Genomic DNA, 19,375 nt, shown 5'->3' with positions numbered 1-19,375 from the left:
AAAATGGCTGTGAGAAAGGTAAGGTATAATAGACATAAATTCATATAAAATTTTAGTTAAGCAGTGCAAAATAACCAGTAATTTACCTAATCACTTTCCCGTATGCATGCATGATTATGTAGCAGCTTAATTAGGGATTAACCCGATCATGCATAATGCATTACGTTAGAACGTCAAGCTAATAAGAGTAAATAATGCACGAACGCTCTAATTCCTGCATAATAATGCATTAGACTTATTACGGTGAAATTCTAAGCTTCCCTCTATTAAAATTTCGTAGCAGCCCTGAGATTGCATCTGCGCTTCGTAATTGCTATTAGGGCGGCCGCTTCTCTATGCAAATATAGATGTACCTCTGCAGTCCATTTCAGAGAATTAGATGTTTAAATCTACTATTAGATATGAAACCTTCCCTTTATTCTGAGCGATAGTTTATGCAACTGCTGCTATAATTTTTTTTCAGGATCAGGTTCGCGATTCTTTACAGGATTTCTGCCGGTTTCCTAAAGAGTAGTTCCCGCACTTAGTTCTTGAAAATAAGACGCTTAATGAACATCCTGAATTTAAGAGGGAGCGCATTGTATAACAGAACTGATTGGACATGGAAAGAAGAGTTGACAAACCTACTGTGGGATGGACAGAGAAGAAGAGCGGAGATTACAATTGTGGTTATCAACCAAGTATTGTACGTAGGGAGTTAGGTAGGCCGTGGGAGGTTTTCCAATATCTATCGGAATATTCTTAATAATAGTAGTAGTCCAAAGTTATGTAAAGTACATGGTTCAATTGTTCTGAATGGCAAGTTTTTAGTTAAGAAAGGTAACAGATGAATGGTAAAGGGCTACTATTACGTGTGACCAACTTTGTAGCGTAAAGGGTAACTTCTTACACCTCTGTCTACACCTTCAGTTCTAACAAGAGTGAAATGCAAAGACTTTAAGCACCTAACAACAGTAACAAAACTCAAATCTAAAAGTAACATTAAACAAGATTACTACACTTAAAAGTATAGACAAAATGAACGGAAGATAAAAGGAATGGAGAAACCGTTTGTCCTAATAAAACGCTGAGTAGGTACGTAGAGACCCTGACCCTTCCACGTATTGGCTACACATAAAATTTGAGTATATATAGTGTTAGGGAAACGCGGAAACAAAAACTGATGATTGTGGTAGGGATTTTGAAAATGATGCCGTTTAAAAATGAGCTGATTTAAAAAAAAAGGTAGCAGTACGTATATTTTTCGAAATCTTTTAAATGCGCTTTTGTATCAATGTTTGTATGTTTGTTACTTTTTCACAAAAATACTACTAAATCTTTTCACGCAGACAAAGTCGCTGGCGGAAGCATTCATACGAGTATACAATACTTATCATATACGAAACTTTAGGGAAATATAATTGACTTGTATTTTTTAAGCGTTAAATATTTTTTTAATGACTACGTGTTCAAAATGTCTACCACTGTTATTTTTTGTTTTTCATGAGCGTAACTCACATATACTGTATTATTGCTGTTGTTCGAACCTCCTTTTTTCTAATATGTAGCTATGATTTGCCCGCGGCTAAGTTCGTTACGAAGCCAGATAAAAGGGGACAGAGATACTCGTATGTAAAATAATTTGTAGAAAATATTTTACTGACAAATTTTAATATTTTGTTTTTGTTTTGTTTACATGATTATTAATGTCAACGAGCCTTTAACTTTTAACATACAACAAGGAATCAGAATAATTAAAAGAAACGTAACTAATTTTGAATTTCTATAAAACAAATTAAATCAGCTATTGTGGTTTAGATGCTAGCATCAGTAGCTGAAGATACATGAATTAGTAAAAATATCGTTGACTTATTCAAAATATCGGCCCTAAATGCAGGAGATTTCAGTAAAATTCTTTGTTTCATAGAAGACACGACACAACTCCTTTTACCATAATATTTTTAAAACTGCTTCTAGCAGATGTTCATCTTGAAAAATGTTCTGGATTTTTCCTAAGACTAGACAAATTGGTAAAACGTTGGCAAGACCTTGGCTCCAACGAAGATTAATAGCTGCAGAGAAAGGTTGTTGACCTTTCTCCTTAATAATTCACCCCTTTTGTTTTGTGTACTGCATGGACAATAGCCTATTTCTAACTAAAGGCATTGTAAAATTCTGTTGAGAGTTATTTAAAGCATTGTTTTATGAATTCGTTTTGCGAAGAGAGGTAGAATTAAATAATTTGGGGAAAATCTCTGAAACTACTGTTCCAGTTTTTATGAAGGAATGAAATTTCTTTAAATATTTTAGCTTTAGGTACATAGGTTTATGTTGCTTTTAAGGAAGTGACTTACCACAATACGTGTTCCCTTTCTTTAAATCGGTCTAACAAAACTCGAAAAATGTCGGCTTAATTTTTGCGAGGGGTAAATAAAGATGTTGGCGTTGAAAACGTTAAGAAGTATGTATCTACGGAATTCGTAAGGATAATGATTTTACACTTGATTTTGTAGAAAGAGTTTATGCTACTATACTTTAAAATGGGCAATCATGAAGATGTAAATTATATCATAATATATTATACGCGAACCTCATAATATGACGATAACAATAAAACCAGTTTTTCAGAAGCAAAGTTCGAGTTTTACATCCGACGTAGGTGTTATCTTTGCGTTATACAAATTAGCATTCATTTACGTTGCTTATATTTTCAAACACTGTTTCACAATATAGAAGCCAGAAGCAACAAATTGGCAACATATATCTAAGGAAGACGGATAAGAAGCGCAACTTGCTATATAAATAGACTATTCTTATATGTCCTGCAGCAGTCGGCTGCTAGCAAGTACATCTGATATAATTTTACAGGAGATTGTGGTAGGTAACGCATTTTTAAGTAAACCTGTGTTTTCCCTTCACTTATTAACAATGTTTGCAAACAAAAAGGGACCTAGACTAATTGGAAGATATATGAAGTCACTCACTGAAGTCGGTCGGAAGTCATGGGACTGCTGTACAAAAATCTCGGGTTCAAATCTCGGGTCGGGAAAAATATGTTTTAATAAGTTTTTCTGCTAACAAATGCTTAACAAAGTTGAAGTTGTAGACCTCCCTGGCTCGGAGAGCCGATAAAGAAGTGGGTCCTGCGCTGGATCTCTCACCGATTGTGTTGATAAGCTTAGGCTAAGAAAATGTCCTAAGACCTTTTAATCTAATTTCTGGTTATAAAATAATCTAAATCTTTGTATTTCCTGTGTTTACTACCAAACTACTACTAATTCCTTATTTACTCTTACGCTGTTCCTGCTTCAGTATATTGTTTGTATTATAACTCGCACAATCTTCCGGACTGAGACCATTTCCTGTGTTGAGAAACTCGGCACAAATCACAATGAATACAATGTTACAAGTAAATATATACATATTATATAGTTCCACGACTCTTACGAAGTATGAAGCAGTTTGGTTTAAGTTGACGTTTTACTACCCCAATGCTGGACTTGGTGTTTGAACACAATGTTACAAATATTCTACTAATATTATAAATGCAACAGCTTGTGAGAATGTATGTATGTATATTGTATGTATGAATGTATGGATGTTTGTTGCACTTTCACGCAAATACTACTGAACCGATTACGATGAAATTTGGTATATAGGTAGAAAAAGACCCAGAAGGGTAGGGTTTCCTCGCGGACGAAGTCGCGGGCAGCCTCTAGTAGGTACATATATAGTTCTACTATTCTTGTGAAGTAAGCATTGCGTTGGTACAATATATAGTTCACGTTTAAGTTTACGTTTTACTGCCCCAATGCTGGACATGGGCGTTCGAGAGAGGCAATTAATAGTTTACCAACTTCAGCCATCGGGAGTTGGTAAATTGTTTAGTGTTTAAGTGTATGTATTATAGTATTTGTATTCTATTATGGTAGTGTGTGCTCCGTATTATTTAAAAAAAAGCCTTTGACCAGCACAGAGTAAACAATATCTAATGATACCATAACTTTTAAACTCTCGCGTTGCATGTTTAATGTATCTATACATTAATAATGATCCCAATCCTTTACTATCAAATCTACTACTATGCTTGGCTCAGATCTCTCTGGCAAAGCGGACTTAGGATACAAAACTTCTTCTAGAACTTTTGAGATAACAAGATTATCATCAAATACGAGGACGTAAGTTTCACGGTTTTAGCAAAGAATAAGTAATTGGCATTTGTCGATATGACGATTTTGAGACCTCAATAACTTACATGGGAAGTAAATGCTTGTACCAATCGGCTACCAACCCTATTATGAACAAAATTACCAGATTTTTGCTTGTAAATGTCAGTCTTTCAGGATTTACCCATAACCTAGACCTAAGCCATCTAATTAAGTCCTCAATGGAAATGTACCGTGAAACAATAACCGATACTAAATACAAAACAAACAGATCTTGCTAATAGGAGAACTGCGAATCCGTCTGTCTGTTCGTCACTATATTAGTTCAGTCAACATTAGCTTGAGAATTCATTTTGTATGTCAATAATGTTGTTTGATAAATTCACATCCCGGCAGTGCGGTTAGGGCGCGTGATTTTTCAGTTTTTTTCAGGAAATGATAGAGGTGACGGTCGTGTTCTTTTCCTTAATCTGTTTCAGTGACCTCGGCTTCCGTCTTCCATGTATTAGTAAGTTCATGAAGAATATCGGCTTGGAAAATTATTTTTCCAAGTATTAAGTATAAGTTTTTAGTAGCAACAAATTCACATTCATATGCGAATTTCAAGCTAACTATCCCTAAACTATTCGCCACGAAATCATATCAGTTAGATTAGGCACAAGAAGACTTTAATCACTCGTAGCTTCACTGTATCAATCGGAAATTTTAAATAACATTTATATACCAATTTAGTTCTCCGGATATTCTGCATCGTATTAACAGGTGCATTTTATACAATAATTCAATTATCTAATCTTGATCTGAAACCTTATAAACTGTCATGGCGGAAGCACAAGGAAGCATCTAACTGCCTGACACACAGAGCAGACCTTGTAATACGTTAGTTCATTCTATTCTATCTAATGGTTAGTGATCAGCCTAGTGCCTAAGTTTGTTCTGTCTTTGGCATGGCGTAATGACTGTTATCTTAATTGTCAACAAACCGAGACTGACTTTGACGCCCCCTCCGAAGCACATAGATGTTCTGTTTGAATACCACCATGCCGTCACCTATCTATGGAATGACAGCGTCAAGGGTTGCTTACCTGCCGATCGTTTACAGACCGGTGAGCGCAACTGGCCATGAGCATCTTACGTTCATGCCACTACGAAACTCGTGGTCATGCGCTCTTTTTTATACCTTCTGCTACAAAATTGTAACAGCAGGTAACTTAATTAACTCTGTTACTAATGGCATTAGGCTCGCTCATTACTTATCTGGGATAGAATAACATACTTAGCAGAAGCTGCGATATACCGATGTACTGATATAGCTTGATATATATTTTTGTTTATTATTTATTTATAACACTATTCGGTATCTTCTGTACCATAAAACTTCAGTTTTTTTCCTAAAAAAGGTATTTGTTTTATTTCCACGAAGTACTCGTATTAAGTAACGTCCCACCCATGTTAAATTGTATCTTTAACTTAACTATGAAACAAACTAACACAGGCTCAATAGATAATTTAGTAAACAATGTAATAGACATAAGATCACCTCTCCCCATTTTCCCCCTCCCTATTCTACTCTAAGGCCAAACTGTACCATAAAACGTACTCCGTCCACTAAAAACTAAGGACATCAATATAAAATTCCATCATCATAATTTAAAAGCAAACTTTGCCTAAGCCTTCAGTGTCCCCGTAACTTATGTAAGAAACTGTAGCGAACTTGATATAAAATGAAATTTGTTCAGGACTTCAGGTAACTTGCCAACTGTACAACTTTCTCATATAAATTATTGGCAAGAGACTTCGGGGAAATTCTTTGATGAATTTTTGTTGGACTACAAATTTTCATTACGAAATGGTTTAATTATTACTTTTGGTTGAGTGCTTTTGTTTATTTTATTGTTAGGTATACTTATTTTTTATTTGTTTTTCCCCGCCATTACACTGATTTTATGGTAACTTTAGTCTTGTTGGCCTAATTCATAAAGGATTTTGGATTTTCACACAGAAATTCGATACGTTACTGCATTAAAATTCTTATGGAATTCGATTGAGCTGTTTCAAATATTAGCCCGGAAAAACAAAACAGCCAGATAGACATCGTTGTTTGTATTTTTATCAAAAAAGTGTTCATTCAGACTGGATACAATAATCGCAATCCTATGATACTAACACTCGTCTATCTGATAGATAACGAGAATACAGTACCTTAAGGACCCGATAGTCACCTACCAGAATAGAAATGTTATCAATTCGCCAACGTGTAAATAAAAGACTACAGAACTTATAAAGGCTTTGAATGTTGTTACGAATGAATCAACTACAATTATAGTAAGTGACATAAGATATTAATTAAAGTTTAATTGGCCATCTGTTTCGTGTGTAATGGTGAGTAGCTGAGAGCTTTGCAATTAACAAAGAAGTCATATATACTACAGGATTATATTTATCACACGATTTTAAAAGCCGTAGACATATCTATGTATAATATAATCTATACTAATATTATAAAGCTGAAGAGTTTGTTTGTTTGAACGCGCTTATCTCAGGAACTACTGGTGCGTTTTGAAAAAATATTTAGTGTTAGATAGCCCATTTATCGAGGAAGGCTATAGGCTATGTATCATCACGACTACGACCAATAGGAGCAGAGTAGCAAAAAAAAATGTTACAAAAACGGGGAAAATTTTGACCTAATCTCTCTTATTGCGACGCAAGCGAAGTTGCGCGAGTCAGCTAGTTAATGATATATTACGCATACTTTTACAAACAAAATACTGAAAAACGATTCAAATAGCTCAGATCAAACCAGATGTCTGAATAAAGCTTTCAATGTAAAAGAAAACAAACTCAACTGGGACATTTTTCAAGGACATCGCGGCCATCAATTTTAAAGATAATTTCTTCAGGTAAGTTATTAGAAAGTGCTGAACAAGGACAAGTTATAGACAGGGATGCGAGGAAACTTTGATATTAATTTTTATTATGAAAGGTAACTTACAAGTCTTTTTTCTATTTACTAATAGAATTTAAGATTTGCGGGCCGGAAAAGTAGCATGGGAAATTTACTTGAGAGTAAACATTTAAAAAGTAAGATGGTTGGTTAGACATTTTTTATAAAATACTTCGACAATTTACAGTAGGTATGACATTAAATATGATCTGAAAAAAATGTTTATTTGGCACCCGCTAGGGGCGCTGATCCAGTTTTCGTACAAAACCGTCGTTGAGTAGCCAGTAGTCTATAATAGATAGTATTAGAGTATTACGCTACTGAAAACCCTGTAAAAGTTTAAAACAAAATAAGAAATGAAAATCTCTCATCCTCGTCTAGTGAGTATAATCACGCTATCTTCATGCAAATATTAATAGCTACTGTTCGCATGTACATAAATTAGCCTTCACTTACAATGACAATGTCATCTTACTAATCCGGTACAGTTATGATCAAAAATGCACTGCCGCATTTTCTAGATTTTATCACAGTAACAGTAAAATGGGATCCTATAGTTAGGAGGCTTCACGTTTCTAAGACCACTGTGTATTATCTATTAGTTAAATTATAGTGAGCACTGCTGTTTAATCGCTACACTTGCACTCTTCTAAAAAACTGCTTAATGCACTTCCTACAATGTAAAGTGAAGTTTACTGTTAGTATAATATTGACTATTGAGAATCACATTTGATAAAAATAATTAAAATAGTCAAAGTCAAAGTATAGATCCCAAAGTACAGATTTTGAGGCTGTAAAACATTAATAAGTTTGTCTACGATAAAGTTTACTATTTTTATAAGACTTACTACTAATACTACTTTCAGCTATCATTACAATCACTGTAAAACTGTGTACACATCTTCGCACGTGCCTGTACAACAGATGATCTTGATAACAATGCTATCAGTGCACGTGGCAGCCGAGGCTGTATTCAGCCTACATTCTACAAATAGGTCGCATTTACAAGGTTACATATAATAAAGTCATTTGCAGGGAGTTTGCCGGTGACAGCTTCACATTTGTACTGACCGTGTTATGCAACTATCGGCAAGTGTTTCTGAAACTGACTATTGCAATGATAGTCCGGTTATGTGATCGTAGGCCTTCTTCTGTTTTTGGCCAATATTATGCCTTGTGTTATATCTTATGTTTATGGTCTAGTTATAACTTTTGCTCAGAGCTCTGTCAATAGAATTTATTGTAACCCAGCCTGTTGGCACCGTATTGCATTCTTTATCACCCTATTAAATTGTATCTTAACTAGTTCTTCAGCTCCACTAGTGGGGCACACTAACACTAAGGGACTCTAATTCTGGATTAATATGCATTGGTATTATCTAAATATATAAAACTCAAAGGTGACTGACTGACATAGTGATCTATCAACGCACAGCCTAAACTACTGGACGTATCGGCCTGAAATTTGACATGCAGGTAGATGTTACGACGTAGGTATCTAAATTTCTATCCTAAGTCACAAACCACGCAGACGAAGTCGCGGGCAAAAGCTAGTTAGTTATAATATTCCTGGAACATTTACCATTTTAAAGTATACAATGAATAACCGAATCTGTAGTTACTAAACTAACTTGAGAATCAAACTTAAAACCACTGCATATCCGTATGTGCAGAAATCAGTAAAAAGTACAATTCATCTCAAAGCCATACATATACAAGATTGTTATACAATTTCCAAACGCCTGCTCTCAAACAATGTCCGTTCATAACGAACGGCAGATTGCCTATCGCCGATGTCCAGGCGCTTCATTGTTCTAACGGCGATACAAGATGGGACTTCATTCAACCGATGACAATTTATTACTGTTGTTCAGATTGGTTTCTGATGAAAAAGTCTGTCGTTTATACATATCAGCATCGGGATATTGTTGGGATATACTGTTGATATAGGTAATTGATTAATTAGAAGCGGTCTTGGGGAAAGATGATCTATGATTGTGTCAACTACATTGTAAATCATTTGGCGAATAAAATAAGGGCTGTAGGTTGATTGTTAGCTTTTTTCTTAAGGCATTAACCTGTTTTCGAGCACGTGAAAGATTCAGTAATTATACTTAACTAACTACCTATATATATAACTAATTACTTTTTCTGTCTTAGTTTTCTGTCAGTATGTATTGTTCGTAAAGTACATAAGGATACATAACAATAGATTTCGTTTTCAAAAAAACAAGGCAAGGTACCTTACATTAGGCATTAACATATCAAGAAATATGTAGGCAAGTGATACTTAAAATAGGTAGCTAAAATAAATACGTAGAGATGGTGGTTTATGCCATCGGCCTGTTATCATATAGGTTGTAGGTAAGGGGTGTAAATGTTCTTCCAATAGTTGCTACGTAGGGTTGTCACGTAGCCAAAATTGGGCCGCGTCCCAATTTCCGACACGTTTCAATATATCACGCTTGTACGAATGAAAATTCAGTGAGCTGAATACTAATACTAATGGATATACCTGGTTTAATTTTCAATCAAGATGGGCAAGAGACAGGTGGACAATCGCGGGAAAGAATTGTCAAATTAGATATTTTATTATTACGTTTGTTTTCCTTAATGAAAAAAGATATCGTTTTCCGGGAATCGTATATTCAATACAATATTTAGGATACGGAGCGTCCTCATTATTAATAATGCCAATTTACAAGGCGTAATATCTCCGATCTTATCAAGCAGCTGGTATCAAAAATTGCTCATGAATTGTAAAATACTCGTAATATTATTGCGCTTAGAACTTTCAAACTTTCGCCTTGCATGTGTACTGATCCTTTTATCTTATAGTCTGCGTCAATACAAAACAAACGCAATTGAAGTATAGCTGAAAATGGAGCTGTCCGTCCTCAGAAAAAGACCAAGAGGGAGACCCAAGACCACGTGGACAGAAGCGTTACGGCGTGATATGAAAGCATGTGAGGTTGCGGAAGACGACGTCAAGGATAGGGCGAAGTGGAGGAAGAGTGAAAGGAAGGCTGACCCCACAACCATATGGGAAGAAAAGCTAGGAAGAGAGAGAGAGAGATATATGGTTTCATACTGCCATACAATAATTCAGTTCGTGGTTGTTAATCATATAATATCCTAACATTTCCAACCATTAGAAACTTAAATTAATAATAGCGTCAAAACATCAATTCTTAGTATTCAGATTATAGTCTAGAGTTTCTAAATTATGTACACGTTTCACGAAATTATTTGAAACTCTCACTGAACCTCGAAACTTGTTTACCACAACCCCCTGTAGTATGTATAATTTGCCACAACGAACACCCTGTAGTTAACTTTAATTATTAACTGTTGGCATTTAATAACAGTGATTGAGGTCCTGGGTTCAATCCTTAGACACGCGTTACATTAATTTAATTTATTGAAGGGGGCAAAAGTGAAAAGTTTACATTATGGTCGTGGAGTTGTTGGTTGGTTTAAACGCGCTGATCTCAGGAACTAATGATCCGATATCTTTTCTTTTCAAAAAAGACAACACCCGCATTAAGAATTGCTCTTGTATCGCGGGGACTTTTACAAACATACAAATAACGGACACAAAGTACGACCAGACACGAAACAATTATATATGGATCGCAGAAATGTTTGTTCCGTGAGGGATCAAACACACGACCCCCCTCCGCAGTGGTAGCGGCGTAGCGATCTTATATTTTTTATCACAATAATAATTATCTACAACAAATAAACAAGTACCCATTATACAGATTGTTGTAGAATCCTTACGACTTCTTACATCTAATTGGTATTCTCTGACAGGAAGATCTATAGCCACCATTATAAGAAAGTTTTCAAGCAATTTACTTGTTTCCGTCAGTGGTACAATATTTCATACAAACTTGAAAATGACTGTTTGAGTGATATTAAATGGCCCTTATTAATAATCCACTTGAAAGTTGAAGACTGTTATTGTGTTGACTGACGACTAAGGTCCGATTTTAGCACCTCTGGATAGAACTTTGAGGCGACCGTAGCCAGTTGCGCTTACCGGTCGGTAAACGATGTGTGGGTTAAGCAACATTTGGCGCGGTCATTTCATAGATGGGTGACCGCAGAGTGGTAATTGAACTGGGCGTCTCCGTGCTTCGAAAGGGTACGTAAAAAGTTGATCCCGGTTGTTATCAATCAAGATAACAGTCGTTAAGCTACGTCCAGTGCATTCGGGCGGATTGAACAACTTTGACACTAGGTTGACCACTAACCATACGAATAGAATAGTATAAATGTTACTTGCATGGATTGTTTTTATGATATGATTTATTTATTATTAGATTAACTTATTTGTGTACCACACGCGAAAAATATTTTTACATAACTACATCAGGTTATATTGATAAATGGTTCGAAAAGACACAAATTTACTGGGGTACTTAGTTGTAAAGTCAGGTATCAAATAACAGTTTTCAGACACATAATTATTGCCGCAATTGAGAAAGATTTTTCTTGCCTTTTAGTGTTAGATTCTAAGAAAGTGGAACCGCAGTCACTTTCTCCCCGTCTTATAATTATATTATTGCGTCTAGGAGATTGCTTCAGTCGTAGCTCTTGTTTATTGTGTTCCTATGAAACAACGCCTGCGGTAAGGATAATTTTCGTATTGCACAAACAGTTGCAATAAGTACCTAAAAAGAGAGCTGAATATTTACGCATTATATCTTTGTTTTCAATTATTGTTAGTTATAATCTATACTAATATTATAAAGCTGAAGAGTTTGTGTGTTTGAACGCGCTTAACTCAGGAACTACTGGCCCGATTTCAAAAATTCTTTCAGTGTTAGATCATCACGCTACGACCAATAGGAGCAGAGTACCAGTAAAAACAGTTACAAATATGGGGAAAATTATAACCCATTCTCTCTTAAGTGACGCAAGCGAAGTCGCTCAGCGGGTCAGCTAGTTATTAAATAAACATACATCGAGAGAATTACAGCGAAGTAATAAGAGCCTATACGACAATAAAAACGTTCGCTACTTAAAAAGTAGAAATATCACTCTATGAACGGTTTCTATCGCAAATCTCCAGCTGTTAATAAAAATAATAGTATCAATTACAACTAAAATAAAAAAAAACATACGTTTTGAGCATCCAAAAACAAATTATAGTGTTAGAAAAACGGTGAAACACAGACTCGCATTTAAATAATGTATAGGCATGGATATCTATGCAAATAGTCTAGTCCTAAGTTTTCGGAGCTATCCCTAATTTGTAGCTATATTTAGGTTCCGGCCGAAGTAAGTCTGGGTCTATTTCAGGCTATCCTTATTGGAGACCTAAGTCGAGCCCCGTTCATTTGGCTAAATCTGGCACGAATGGTACATGTTCCGTGCGTCACGACTTTTATCCAGCCCATACAATATTATTTATGGTTTACAGATGTTTGTAACAAATCGGTTTACGAGCGATGCCCTTACATTTAGGAAAAACGTCCACGTGCATCAGAAATTGAATCAAACTTGCGACCACGCACAGCGTAGGTAAAGACAAAAGATAAACGTTAGTCGAATAGACTAGAATAATATAATAAGAATGATAAAATAGTGGGCTTGATATAATATTATTAAGAGCTGTGCCGTAACGTCTAGAAAGGAAAAGATGCATTAACTCTCATGTAAGTAATTTAAGATAGTAGGAGTGTTATTTTTTAAACAAATAGACTATCGATTTTATTCTTTATTGTTTTTCATCATAATTGTGTCATCTCGTGACCACGCAAAGAGGGGTCAGTAGAATATTGTTTTCATCTTCCACCCACAACCAACTGTCTACCTATTCTTTAGTCCTTTTACACTCATATCATGTCTAGAACTTTCTAAATAAAGGTCTCCTCTACTCCTTACCTGTAACAACTTGTTTTTCCATAAAGTATCGTACTATAAACATCAACATTTCGCTAAGTAGATTACGTGTAATTATACAAGGCGTGAGCTTTTCGCAAACAGTCCTTAAGCCTAGCGTCTGTCTCAAGTTGCTAATTTGCAAACTCATACCGACAAAACTCTTTCATCTTTTGAGACAGATGAGAAACCTATACAAAATGTTAAGGATTACAAAAACCTTCTTTAATAAACTGTTCGTAATGAAAACGAAATTTCATAATATAGAAGGTGTTCGTTTAAGACCTTTCTCTTTATAGGATAAACATGCCTTAGTTTCTTGTACTATAGTAAGATCGATGTTATAACGCGCATTTTTTATTATGAGATATTTGATATTCAAAATACAATAGGTATAGGTATACTCACCTTTAAAGAAAAGCAGGGTATTCTAATAAAATAACTGTAATTACACAATCCTAATAAAAGTCGGGTGCTAGTAAATGGCTTCTTTTGTCTACTCGTATAACCACATCTTATAAGAACGCTGTAATTGCTTTCAAGCATTGTCCCTAAGTACTTGTTAGTACAAATTTTAATATTCTGTACTTAGGACTAATAAGTGTTGTAATACTTATTGTTAAAGATCTAAGTTTGTATACACAGTAAGGTGTTTAGTGCTTTTACGAGTATCTAGTCGTAAATTGGCGCGTCAAATGAGTTTGCAAACGGCAAAAAAGGTTTTTATTTGCTGTAGTGCCGATTCAACAATTGTACCTGCAATTCAGTAAATCAATATGTACAAAACTCTTCCGTTATTGACTGACTGATGGACAACGCACAGCCGAAATTACTGAGCGTAGAATGTTGAAATTTTGTATGAAGATTTCTTAGGAAGTCTAAAGGAGTACTAATGGAAGATTTTTGAAAATTCCACCCCGGAGGGGGTAAAACTCAACGCGGGCGAAACCGATCAAAAAGCTCATGTGATTTGCTGTCTTACCATCGTGTTACCTTATTCTTAACGTATTATATTGTTTGCAAAATGATACATTTTCTTTCGTACTAATAATTATGGTACTCACCATATGATACCGTATATGGGTGCCGCCAGACCTGACCCCCTCGTTCAACTGTATAGAGCTCACACTGCCCGCGTCGTCATCCATGAAGCCAGTCTTCTTATAACGTGCCATCTGAAACGAACAAAACATTTTAACGTTTATACTGCTATATAACTATTAACTGTTAACATATAACTGTTAACTATTGGCATAATTATATTACTTCGTGAGAAATGAAATCATGTTCCCGAAAAGTCTTTCGGTAAGCCTGATATGGAATCATTGTGGTTTTAGCGCTCTAAAGATTCTTAACTCTGTCCGGAAAAGGCATGAAGCGAAGTACAGTTATACGTAAGTGTAAAAAAATACAAATTTAGAACTGAATCTGTAATTTTCATGCTAATTAAGATGTTAGAAGGCAAGCCCCATATGGCGTCAACATAGAACTTGTGTCGATATACACAATGAGTATAATAAGTAGATTTAGCCAAATTATCTGTCATGTTACTCCAGAATTCCAGAGAATAACCAAAACACAACAGAACATAACCAAATAATCCCAGCACTCTCAATGAGTCCTAAAAAAACAAGCGGCCTCATAACACCGAGGCCGTGGGGTTTTATACCCCAACTTTGTGCAAAACACATTAATTCGTTTGAAAGTTCCAAACACAACCACCCCCGGGGCGGAATTTCGCTGTCATTTCATAGAGAGTTCAGTTTTAATGTATTTGATGTTTTTACTATGTTTTTAGTGGTGAAAGAGGTGTTAGGATGACGACACACTGTATTCTTTGGTCAGTGAATTTGGTGCGGCTTGCCGATGGATGGGTGACCATTGGTGATCTGTGTTCGTGCTTTAGAAGGCGCATTAAAATTGAAGACAGATTTATCTTACATACTTTATAGGTGTTGACTGTCGATTAACTGTTGACTGTTTTATTGGCATATTCTTTCAAAATCATAATCTTGCATTGATCGCCTGAAAACTGGATCGCCAAATGTGTTGCTAAGGTCAAAGCTAACGGCTAAACCACTTCGACCCATCGATTTGTAAAATTGTCTTTAAGACACAGGAAATGTTTTTGGAGAGAAAAAGAAAATAATACAGCAAAGAAAATTCGTGAGCTGCGCAGGTCAGCTATAAGTATGAAATAGATATATAGACCTAGTGTGTTTCTAAAACTTTATATCTTCTGTATTTTTCCGAGCGTGTATAAAGTAGGCATTAAATGGCTTAAGAGCTCTAATCGTTACGGATGAACGGATGGTCAATCTTCTATGAAGGTTGATTTATAATAACCAGCTTAGTTGTTCAGGGTGTAGGTACAGCCTAATCACTGAAATCACTCATAATATTAATAATCTATACTTATAACATAAAGCTGAAGAGTTTGTACGTTTGAACGCACTAATCTAAGGAGCGAATGGTTCGAATTAAATGAAAACTTTAGCGATGGATAGGTCAATTGTTGAGGAAGGCCATAACACTGCGCTATGACTAATAGGAGTGGAGCAGCCACAAAAAAAGATTATGAAGAGGGGAAAATTTTCCTAAAGCCCACGCACACGAAGTTTTGGGCGGCCTTTTTAGAAATGTATTAAAATTAATTCTAAAACGTAATATCGCACATTTATAAAAATATCCGCGTCACGCTGCCAAACATTTTACCTTAAAATTATATCTAAAATTACTTCTTATTGGTTTCTCCGATAAAATTCATTATCAAGTAATTTCCTATAAAACCGCGACAGTGCCTTATAATTTAATCACCCCTTACTTAGCGGTTCCGTTCAGCCCTGACAAGTGTTCTTAAACTCTCTACTTAACATAAATTAAAATTGTGCGGAATACGCGAAAATTCAATTTCTACTTGGCAACCATTAAAGCTTAGTAATAATGGATATTGGGTTTAAACATCTTGAAAAGAAATCTTACTTTTGGAAATTCCTTTGATATTTAATTAAGGTACCTAAGGCCAGTCAAAAATTATCACAACAAACCGTTTGTTCAGTCATTTAACAACATATAAACAAACTCCTGTGAATTGGCTATTTTAATTAATTTAGCCACTGCGCCCAATTATGGATGCTTAGGTGTAATTGTCCTAGAGTAAATGAACTTAATTAGCTTATCTTAATCAATAGAATTTGCTTTCCTATAACATATAGAACTATTTCATTTGTTATTTTATCAAAAAAAAAAACAATTAAATAAACTTTACAAGAATTTGTGCCTATAATGTTTTCATCAGAAGTCTAGAAATAAAACCAGCTGCTACTGCGAATTTCGCGGTTATTGTAATTTTGCTTTCATTATAAATTGTGTTGAATAACAACACGCATTGCGCTACTATTTGAACACAACGGAAGATACGATTAAACATGTTTTAAACGGATATTCTCAATTATTATGACTTATTTTAGGGCTCATTAACATGATGAAGGGTCATTGTCACTGGCCGTTTGATACAAAAAGTTTTCAGTTTTTTTTTCAAATTTCATTCTACAAAAAAAAAGATGGTCCATGATTAAAATTCAAATACAGAATATTTTTTATTGCGCTCAAGTTCATGATCCAATGATATTAAAATTCTTTAAAATAGACAGTTTTGACCACAGACAGGCGGTAAACTTATTAGGTACCTCTGTATAATTGTAACTACGTAAGCAGATTTTGCAAAATAGATCTGGAAAAAGCAATACTATTTAGAAAGGGAAACATTTCCACAGTTCCCTGGCAGGTAAATTTGCTGTTACACCTAGGTATATGTACATTCATAATACTCCAATTTTGAACTATCTGGATGACCTGCTCTATGAAAGTACCTCTACAAGTTATAACCCTTGCCTTTATGGGCAAACGAATGTTATTACGGTCATATTACTCTATACTACGTCTTAGAAGTAATGGTGTAACGATAAAGACGCCAAAAACCTTCGCAGTTGAAGGTTAGAAGTTTAAATGACTTCCTCAAAGCAATAATAATTCAATATGATTTAAAGCCCTCGAAAACGAAGGAAGATTTAAGATGATACCTTATCTAGTAGTTAGATTTTGGTAAGTTTCATCACGCGATAGTTCGCACGCATTCAAAGGTAATCGTTGTCAAAAGCCCCCCTCATAATGGTAGGATTTTTGATAGATAACCTAAAATCATTCATCACGCTTTATTTCGTAGTGTAGCCGCATTAGTAGTTTGGCAGTAGTAGTAGTCCGCTACGGGTAAAATTGGAGATGAATGTGTATAGAACTAATTTAACATTGATTATTATAAAAACTTAATTAAAACCGATTTTTAATGTTTTACAAAAACGTCTTTTGAAGGGTTATACACGAGAAACTATATCCTCAACACAATACTCGTTTTAGAAGAGCATGTTGTCAAGTATAAAGTCACCCACAAAATATCAAATAACCTAGGTATCTGTTCAAGCACAGCAGACCTAACACCATTTATCATAGGTTCCAGACTGTTATTAGTCCAGATTTATTCGGACAAAGGCATAAGCCCTAGCGGCACGTTTGTCTTGAACAGCTGTTTGTTCATAGTAAGCCAGCAACCACTTATCTTACGCCGTTGTGGACTTAGCAGACTATTTGAGTTGAATTTTAAGTGGAGAATAGCGAAGCCATTAAAAATTGCTATTTAATATTGTACGTTTTTATAAAAAGTGTATTAATTCAGCGATATATGATTTATTCTGCGCCACGGAGACAGTCAAAATGCGATATAATATTTTAATAACGTGTTATGTATCACAGTGATAATTTAATATAGTAAAACAACTGCAAAATTTTGGCTATTATCAAAAATCTTTGACCAACCTATAAAAAGAAGAAGGTTCCAAAATTCTGTTTTTTTTTGTGTTTACCTATGATTCGACTTGATGAATAGTTTTAGGGTATCGTACTTATAAAAAAATAAACGATAAGATTTTTTTCGTAGTTTACATCTGATTTATATGCACCAAAACGACCATGAAACAAAATACAGTTTTCCTATTATATGGTAGCTCCAATAGCTCCATGACCAATTAAAAATGGTCCAAAGTTTTTTTATCATGGAACCGTCCGCCATAATTAAACAATGGCCTTCATATTCATTAAGATACTGAACTGTTTAGTGACTAACAGTAGGTTATTGAACCCTGAGCTAATGTTCATCCATATTAATCTATATTACATCATTTGGCTAGTCAATTACTTCTTTATTTGAGTACATAAATAAATGAAGTACATAAATTAGTATGTGAGTGACTTCTTCTTTTGATACACACCTTGTAAAACAAGTGGCTTACTTCGAACAGAATCGTATTTAAATGCGTTCGAGACAGATTCGAGTTGATATCAATGAAAATAATGGAAATGAACCAAGCAATATATGTAATTAGTATCACTTTAATCCAGAGTTCACTTTAAAACCATTTGGCAATTAAATAGTGTGTGTTTTTGCCAGCTCTTCTCATTGGCCGTTCCTCCCGAACTGGCAGTAAATTCTCTCTTTGCATAAATTAATGATTAAATTTTACCAAAATATAAATATGAATATTTTATTCCAAAATAAGCAGAGCTTGTACTATAGTAACCAAATAACTGATAAACATACTTATATATTACTAAATACATACTTATATCGATAAATTAACAACCAGACCAGAACAGATGCTAGTTCTCATCAAATAAATATTTGTCCCGGGTGGGATTCTAACCCACCACACAGCGAGGTGACCGTTAAACAATGAGCTGTTAAAACGTGCACGTGCAGTTAAAATGCATAAATTATGCTTTTGATATTAAAAATGATGCGCTAGTTTGTAATTTAAGAGGACGTTTTGACATCAGCTCGAATCCGACTCGATCGAATACGTTTCTATCGAGAGTAGGCCTATGTAGTACAAGTTTTGTAAATCATTGTTCCGTATTTGGAACCGTTTATTGTGCTCTACCAAAACTGATGACATGGAACACCAAAATTGGAGAAGTACTTCGTACTGCCGATAACAGTTCCGCCTTTGTATTAGTTTAGATTTAGTTGTTTGTAGCAAGTTTTCTCATAAATTTAGGTCTATCTATTCATCAGGAACTTAGATCTAGAAACTAACTATGGCTGAGAAAGTTTTGATGATTTATTTATCGTGTAAAGAGCCAAAAAACTTTTTTGTCCAACCCAGACAAACCACACATATTCTTATGCGGGGATAAGTATTAGAGGTATCAACAAATATGTGTTTCAGCTAAAGGTTTTTTATCAGCTGCTTCAGATTGTAATTAATCCAAAAATGATTTTTTAATGGCCTCGAAGGCCCACTAGCTTCGCCTCCAAGGCAGTAAAGAAACGACTTCC

General features: G+C 34.9%; 1 protein-coding gene across 1 annotated transcript in view; it reads right to left on the bottom strand.

The window, feature by feature from the left end:
* Window positions 1-19,375, bottom strand: part of Nep3 (M13 family metallopeptidase neprilysin 3) — a 79,410-nt gene that overhangs the window by 44,193 nt on the left and 15,842 nt on the right. The window contains exon 2 of the mRNA XM_076130872.1: window positions 14,049-14,159. Within this exon, the coding sequence (XP_075986987.1) occupies window positions 14,049-14,159 (111 nt within the window). The remainder of the gene's footprint in view (window positions 1-14,048; window positions 14,160-19,375) is intronic.

Source organism: Anticarsia gemmatalis, chromosome 25 (genome assembly GCF_050436995.1).
Source record: "Anticarsia gemmatalis isolate Benzon Research Colony breed Stoneville strain chromosome 25, ilAntGemm2 primary, whole genome shotgun sequence".
Classification (NCBI taxonomy): domain Eukaryota; kingdom Metazoa; phylum Arthropoda; class Insecta; order Lepidoptera; family Erebidae; genus Anticarsia; species Anticarsia gemmatalis.
Note: the sequence above shows the minus strand (reverse complement) of the source record. Positions and strands in the feature narration are given on the sequence as shown.